We start from the raw sequence: 8265 nt of genomic DNA, 5'->3' as shown, positions 1-8265 counted from the left end.
CGGATGCTTGCAAGGGGTATAATCACAAGTATGTATTACTCCTAGGAAGGGCGGTGCATTAGCATAGGTTCACCCACACAACACTTATCAAAAAATGAAGATTAATCAACTATATGAAGCGAAAGCACTAGACTAAATTCCCGTATGTCCTCAAGAACGTTTGGTCATCATAAGTAAACAAACCGGCTTGTCCTTTGTGCTAAAAAGGATTGGGCCACTCGCTGCAATTATTACTCTTGCACTTTACTTACTTGTACTTTATTTATCTGCTATATCAAAACCCCCTGAATACTTGTCTGTGAGCATTTACAGTGAATCCTTCATCGAAACTGCTTGTCAACACCTTCTGCTCCTCGTTGGGTTCGACACTCTTATTTATCGAAAGTACTACGATACACCCCCTATACTTGTGGGCCATCAGCAGGTAGCGCACAACTTCTTCCAAGGTCAGATCCTCGACGACATCGAAGCCAAAATAGCGGCGGCCGAGGCAGCAGCAGCGGCAGCAACCCCAACCCTGGATCAAGAGCCGGCACCAGCAGACGCGTCTAGACAGCATCTAGCATCTGCTAGTACACCTGCGTCAGCTTCTGCCTCGGCATCAGTGACATCGGCCTTTGCCTCGGCCTCGGCGACAGTGCATGCACACCGGGCAGATCACGACGAGTTCGTCGTGATCGACGGGCCTACATCGACTCAGGATGCGCCATCGGCATCGTCGTCACCCAACCCCTTCTTCAGATTTTTACGTCGGTCTGTAATATAATCGCGTGCCCAGTACATTGATCGTGGCTACTCTGATCGCGACGATTTCAGCGGGAACGATCTGTTTTGAATGCAAACAATTTGAATTTCTATTTGTGGACGGCATTTGGGGGACGTGACTGGGGAGCGACGTTCCCAAACACGACACGAATAAAACACGTCCCCAAACGCTCGATTTGGCGCCATTTGGAGGACGCTTTGGGGAACGCGGCTGGAGATGCTCTTAAACCCACCACAGTGAGATCGATTTCTATTATGAAACATAAGAGAAAAGGCAACAAAAAGCATCCTGGTGCAAGAGAAAGAAAAGCGCCGAGGGGATCCAGGCTCGGAAATCTGTTTTCTGAACCTTTCGTCCCACACTTTTCTGCGAGCGAAAGAAACTGAAAAAGATCAATGCAGTATGATGCATATCGAAAGAAGAAAGGGAGTAATCGACGTGATCCATGATTGCTGAATTTACTCTTTCGAGAGGCACAATGGCCGGTGGCTCACAAAGCGCAGCTAAGCTTTTGGTTCACGCTGCAAGCGGGAGTGGGCCGTCCGCGGCGCCGCAAATTTGGGCCCATTTAGCTACACACGCGAGTTTCCACGAAACTGCAAGAGAATGAAGCGGCGTCTGTGGGCCGGCCCGCAGTTGCCGCGTCGCGCCGCATGCGCAGGGACTAGGGAACGACCTCTCCCTAGCGATAGGATAAGGGTCTTCTCCTTCGCCTCCGCCACGGGAGCGCCACCAGCCGCCATGGCCGATCTTCCTCCTCCGGTTCCGGGTCCGGGGCCCTATCCCTCTCCTCCTTCACCGCTTCCAGTTCTTAACTCCTCCCTCAATTCCGCGCCTCCTCCCTCGATTCCGCGCCTCCTCTCTTGATTCCGTGCCTCCATTCAATAGCCACGATGGCCAGCGACGAGCAGACGCAGGCTAGGCCGGCAACGGCGACAAGCAAGCTAGGGTTCGATGGCGGCGAACCACAGCATTGCACGGACGGCGTGGGGAGGGTGGGCGGCCAAGATATCGACGGCGGCGAACCACAGATGCGCACGCACGGCGGCGGTGATCCCCACATGCACACGGACGCCGGCCGCGGGAAGCGGCCGCAGCGCAAGAATCCCAACGGAAGCTCGCTCGTCCCCGCCATCATCAAGGTAGCAAAATCAGCTCTGTTGTGCCGTTTCTATATCTTGTTGGGATTCAATTCGCCGCTGAGATTTCGTATAAAAATTGCGGACTTTTTATGTAGTTCATCTCAGTTTTGACAGGCATTGCTCAATGGTAACTAAAATATATCAGTGCGAAAACTAGATAATGGCATTATAAAAGCACGCCTAAGTTATGCCTGGAATAGAGCGTGTGGAATGGAACTGAAGAGTGTGACAAGGTCTGTTACTAGATAATGGCATTTTAGGTGACAGATGCTTTAATTCCCAGGTGTCAACAAAACGAACTTTGGAGATCCAGAGTTAAATTATTATTTGTATGACACTGTGAAACGGACTTGGAATGTTAGGTAGTGTTGCTGAAAGATGAGCAGGAACTAAATGTGCTACCAGGAACTGGATGTACACTTGTTTTTCTGTGATTTTAAACATGTGGTGCTCATGGATCCTAGATTGTTTCAAAGAACCCTCTCTAGAGTGTGTGGAAATCCACCATCCCTGAACACTTGGTCTACCTGAAATTTAATCATCATTAAAAATGTTTGCATCAATATTTATGTGTTAAAATTTATGTAACTGTGTAATGGAGCATGCACACTTGGTCTACTTGAACTGGTAGCAGCAAATTCCTTGTTTGCATTTCCAATCTAGGGCTCTTGTTACTTACGTTCGATGAAACTACTTGCAGGTTTTTTCACACATTTTTTCTATAAGAAATTTCAGTGTGTTTTTGTAGAACAGTTCTTTTGAATAATTTCCTCTCATGAGTATGCAACAAATGTTTGGGAATGAAAGTTGTATGGGAAAAACTCTAGCAAAGCAGTACAATATCTTGAAATGACATGAAACTCTAGCAAGGCAGTAGAGTATCTTGAGAAAGGAAACTAACTATCTAACCTGAATTTTCTTTCAGGCTGAATGTGCTTCTTCAGCGACGACCTGAAGGGACAACAACAGCTGGATGGCGAGCATTTGTTCAGGGAGGATGGCAAGTAAATCATAAAGTATGCCATACTATCAGTATTATCCTTTGACATTTTGCTTGGTCTAGTGACGGAGCCTAGCCCTGCTGTCCTTCTATTCAAGATTGCCATTTGTCTCTGCAACCCTCTGTCCAACATTGCTATACTGGTCGGCGAAATTATGCCCGCCACAAGTGTGGGAGCTACTACACATTATCAGCCACTGGCGATGGATAATTGCATGATGCAGAATTTGCTTCAGTAAGATAGTCTGTACTGATGAATCTGTCACTTTTAAATGCTGCTGAATCTGTACTGTTGAATCTGTCACATTTTTTTGTTTATGTCCGTACTACTGAATCTTCAATTTGAAATGCTGCTGAATCTATCAAATGTTGTTGAATCTGTCAAATGCTCTCTGACGTTTCTAAGGGCATCTCCAACGGGGCGAAGACCGTTTGGTCCGCGTGTGCCGAAAATGCTACTGGTACCCCCTCCAACGGTACGGACGCATCAAGTTTGCGCGCCCCCTTTCAGAAGAAAACCGGTCGGTGCCATGGCCGGACGCAAACCTACCTGGAGGAGGCTGGTACCTCAACTCCAGGCATGTGCTGGCGTGGGATCCGGAGACCCAGCCATCGGACAATACCGAGGAGGAGGCCATTGCCAAGGAGCTCGCTATGTGGGACAGGCTCGCAATCTAGCTCCGCAAGTTGGCGCTCGCTCAGGGGAGGCCGACGACTCCTTTGGCCACGCCGACTTGTTCCAACGACGACACAAACCCTCTGTCCGTTTTGGTGTCCGAAATGTGTCGCCTCGCTGGAGATGTGCTAAGCACTAGAGCTATTAGCTTTGTGTCATATGGAGATGGGAGGTGTAAAGACTTAACGTGGTAGTCACTGGATCCCATTCGCTGTGAGAACTCGTTATGAATCTGCTACTCTATGTTTTTGTATCAAGCTAAGAACAGAGCTAGCTAGCCTACCGAGCGAGCCTAGCGAACGGCCAATGCGCAGCGCGGCAAACGCGGCGCGCGCGGCGCCGCAAAAACGCGCGGTTCATACGCGGCTCGTAGGCGGCTTACTGCATAATTACTGCGGATGTATGCGGCGCAAACGCGGGGCCCCGCAGTGTGTCCCGCTTGCAGCCTGACTTTTGGTCCCATCCCATGGAAAGTGGTAGTAGTAGCAGCGTTTGACAAAGTACCGATGCTAAAAGTAAATTAATGGCCTGGAGGAAGAAGCGGCAGCACAAGCTACTACCAAAGTCATACTCCAACATAGGGAAGCATTAGCATGTACTTAAAGAAGTTTCTCCATAGACAGAAAGGGCTCTACTTTCTTGAGAGCAACAAAGTTTGCAAAGCAGCCATCTCCTGCTGCAACGCATTGACCCAGACCATCACAGGAAATTTGGCTTGTAATTGTCAAACCTAGGGCCTGCTTCCGTAGGTGGTTTGAGTGGCTCGATGCTTTTGTCATGTCACTGCGACAAATGTTTTTTTTTTCTAGAGGCAATGCCTGCAGCTAATCCTGAAACGAACATGATTAAGAAGGGACAAACCTGACGGATAATGGCATGGCAACGCTATCTGCTGTAGATGGAGTATTTGAGGAGTAAGTAGAGCGAAAGGCATATAATCCAAAGTAGAAGATTGTGTGTGGTAGTAGTTGCATTTTCGCTTTGAACACGGAAGGAAATGGACGGAAATAGTTGGGCCAGTGATTCTGGATTTTAGCAAGAACACATTATTGGAGTGTTCGTTGGCAGCTTCATTTAACCAACTGAAAGCAATCCACCACCAACCATGGCTCCATCATGCATGCATGTGTCCCTGAGTTGTCGTAAACTGTCCTTGTTCCCATGGTCCAGTTCAAGCCAATGGTTTATGGTTGGGTACTTGGATTTATACTGTGAATGCCGGTTTCTTCTCGTAATGTTTTGGCTGCAGTTTTGAACTGTAGTACCACCAACCTTCCAAACAAAAAGACGTTTTGGTAGATGATTTACAAAATCATCTTATAGTTTGAAACAGAGGAAGTAGTAAGCAAAATCAAGATTTTTCGAAAGAAACGAAAAGAAAAAATCACAAAGCAACATCGTCTAGTTGAAGTGTTGAACAGTGTCAACTGTCAATCGTGATGTTTCTGATGCTAGATATGCCGTATGCTACCGTGGGCGTGGACAGTAGACTGTAAGCAGGGATAGTAGAGTATTGAGATCCTTCTTTATGCTGATTCTTTCACTGTTTCAAATGAGATAATGCATGTGATTTTTTTTTGCTATATTTGGTATATAAGCTACATTTTCTTCACGAGAGGGCAGAAAAGATGAAGTTGTTGTATCAAGGCGCTTCACATGGTCTCGCTCAATCCAGACAAAAGACTGGTTTAGTACTATATGGAACTCAACTACTCAAGAAAGCAGGGCAGACAAATGCTGGAAGCTAGTAGGGGCTCAAGGTGCAAAGCATCTTTTGTCAGACAAAACAAAACTCATTGAAAAACCTTCAAATGCTGTCTTCTCTACACGCACCTACAGAAGCAGGTAACGCAATGGACAAGATCGATGCTTACAGATACGAAGCATATCGCAAAAGTAACAGGTAAAGAATATAAAATGCGGGGACCCTCCGGAAGGATCATCGTCTGTGAGACAAGCCAGAATTTGCAAACAAGGGGGGTGGTCTTCTTCCATGGGAATTGGTAGGAACCAACCTGACGAAAAGTGCTGATACAGATTCGAGCGGATGCTGATGCGGTGGCAACTTGAAAAGTGCGAGCATTTTATCTTCTCGGAGAACATTTGTACAGATTCTGCGGTAAGAATTCTCTTGATTCTGCCACAATTTGGCAAGGACTGGTTCTGAAAATGACATCGTGTCGCGGAAGCCTCGGCAGCTGGTTCTCAGCGGGCAATCCTTTTTTTTTTGTTGAGAATCTGCAATGCTTCTTTTTCCTGAAGTGTAGAGAAAGAACAGGCTCCCCCGAATTGTTTCTTTAACAAGCAAAGAACAGACCCAGGCAAATATGGCCATTTACCTAGGCCTGAAGGCCCAATAACGTGTGGAATGAAGGGCCCTGTGGCGATTCATTCGTTCTGGCCCACAAACACTGCAAGACCTGTATGATCACGGCTCCCTCCACAAGGCCACAACTTAGCATAGCATGATAGCATCACCCGAGATGGTTTGTGAACGTTTTGGTACAAAGAACCACACTATGGTTGTCGGTACATGCACACGAGTTGGGAGGCATAGTGCAAGTTATACATGTACGGAGACGCAATGTGGCACGAGTAAACATCAAGGGCATCATGCGCGACAAGTTCGTAGAGGGCTACAGGCTTCCAAATCAAGAAGGGTGGATATGTAAGAGCATTTGTTCAGGTTACACGGATATGCTAAACGTAACACATTAATGATTCTAGAATAATTCCCTCGCGTTGGAGAGTGGAATCTCTTTAAAACTCTACTGTGTGAATAGAAAGGATACAAGACACATGAAACGTGAAATTTTTGTAGGAATATGAAGATTCAGTTGGTCATAGCAGTTGGGAGGCTACATTTAGTCGGCATGAAATGTCTTTGTATTTGACAATTAAATATCGGTAAGGTTCAAGGAATATATCGGATGATGTAGATACGATGAAATCAACGGGCCGGACAAGCAGATGATCTAGATGACTTGCATGAAGATTTCATACACGTTGCGGCATAATATTCTAAAATGTCTTGAGTTGTTACATACAGAAGAGATCACTATCTCAAATAGCAGTTAAAGGATTTTCATCACTGTAAATAATTGGAAGAAAATTTGTGTGATTGGGTGAAACTAATTATGGTATTCCAGCTGCACATGATTTAATTGTGTAATTGCATAGCAGAATGATGTGATCTCTCTATAGGATGCCTAACAAGTAATGACATCAAAAAGTTGGATGGCTGACTCTCTCGGACTGGGTCTCTCGAAGGTGCTTATATAGTAGGATGTGTGTGTTTGTGTTCATAGCATTGAATATATGTTCTTATTTGTGAGCGTCTGCATCTATACCATGTTTCTAAAAATAGATAGATAGGATAATATGCATCCATAGACATACAAGACAGTACTAAATGTTAGTCGAATGATATGAACAATTGCGTGGCTAAAAACATGTTATATGGATAGCTTGCGTGTTAAGTTTATTTTATAAGATATATAGATTGCAGTGAATTTGTCGTGAACAATGCTACCACGTGCCGCAAGTGAATGATGCTTCGTGCACCATGTGCTTGCACTTGATCGTATTGTGAAATCAACTAGAAATTAGGAACATTGTTTGTTTTGTCTCATCTTAGAGCATCTCCACGGTCTTCCCTAAAAAGCGCCGGCATGCACGTCGGCAGCAGGATATGGAGAGCGCCGGCTGCATGCATTTAGTATTTGGTGGCTGCGTTTCCCACCAATTAACCCAATAGCGGCATCGGCACTATGCATGCACATGCAAGTGGGGACAAAAAAGTAGGAGAGAGGAGAATCTTTAGTGGGCTGTATCACATATTGGTAGGGCACATGCAAATTTTTAGCAGAAATTGGACGCCGGCGCTCCCAATCGGCTCCCTTTGTGAAGGGATCCTTTCGGGAGTGCCGACACTTTTATGGGGCTCCAAAACATGCCGACATTTTTGGGGAGCGCCGGTGCAGACGCTTTCTCTCACTAGACTCCCAATAGAGCTATTGGTAGCTCTATTGGGAGCCCCGGTGGAGATGCTCTTAGGTTTTTTGTGTGGAAACAACAAGGAATTTATGAATTGACAACAATAGTTCTATTGTTTAAAAGTTTGTTACAAATAAAGCTAGGAGCTCATCGACCCAGTTATAAAAATAATTATTAGGAAAACACTATTTAGTTAATTCATGAGGGACTTCATTAGTTTTTGATTGGACAATGCTTTAACATGAGAGCATCTCCACCGGCGGCCCCAATAGCGGACCCGATAGCGTTTTTGGGGCCGGCGTGGTTTTTGGGCTCGCACCGGTGCGCCCCAAAAGGCACCGGCTAGTTTTCGAGCCCAGTAGAATTGACGGCATCGCCGTGCCGGCCCCTTCGCGTAGGGCGCGAATCGGTTTTCGCGGGTGCGGGCGCCTTGTCAGCGAGAGGACGCGACGGTTCGCATCAGCCGCGGCGCGGGAAGGTTGATCATCGGTATTTAATGGTCTCCTGCGCGGAAACCGAGGTGGCGACGAGGGCAGCGACTGGCCACGCGGCGACCAGTCGCCTACGCCGCCGTAAATGCGGGTAGTTGGCACCACTATTTAGTACGTACGCTGTCCATCGCCGCGGTGCTATCCTCTCATCTCCACCACCGCAACCGCGCCAGTCTCTCCTCTCCACCTCAGAA

General features: G+C 46.7%; 1 protein-coding gene across 2 annotated transcripts; it reads left to right on the top strand.

Moving 5' to 3' along the window:
- Positions 1-1549: 1549 nt before the first annotated feature.
- On the top strand, positions 1550-3796 carry LOC124678403. Of its 2 annotated transcripts, XM_047214300.1 has the most exons (3): positions 1550-1908; positions 2609-2622; positions 3628-3796. In XM_047214300.1, the coding sequence occupies exons 1-3, from the start codon at positions 1660-1662 to the stop codon at positions 3776-3778; spliced, it is 414 nt and encodes a 137-aa protein (XP_047070256.1). In that variant the 5' UTR covers positions 1550-1659; the 3' UTR covers positions 3779-3796. The 2 variants fall into 2 exon arrangements, with proteins under 2 accessions (XP_047070256.1, XP_047070257.1); XM_047214301.1 differs by lacking the exon at positions 2609-2622 and having other exon boundaries at positions 2834-3796.
- Positions 3797-8265: the final 4469 nt, after the last annotated feature.

This window comes from Lolium rigidum, chromosome 7 (assembly GCF_022539505.1).
Source record: "Lolium rigidum isolate FL_2022 chromosome 7, APGP_CSIRO_Lrig_0.1, whole genome shotgun sequence".
Taxonomy (NCBI): Eukaryota; Viridiplantae; Streptophyta; class Magnoliopsida; order Poales; family Poaceae; genus Lolium; species Lolium rigidum.
The sequence above is the reverse complement of the archived record's forward strand: the minus strand, read 5'-3'. Positions and strand labels throughout refer to the sequence as shown.

Excerpts from the sequence above, each read along its gene's own strand:
- LOC124678403 (XM_047214300.1), top strand. The coding sequence starts at position 1,660 with ATGGCCAGCGACGAGCAGACGCAGGCTAGGCCGGCAACGGCGACAAGC.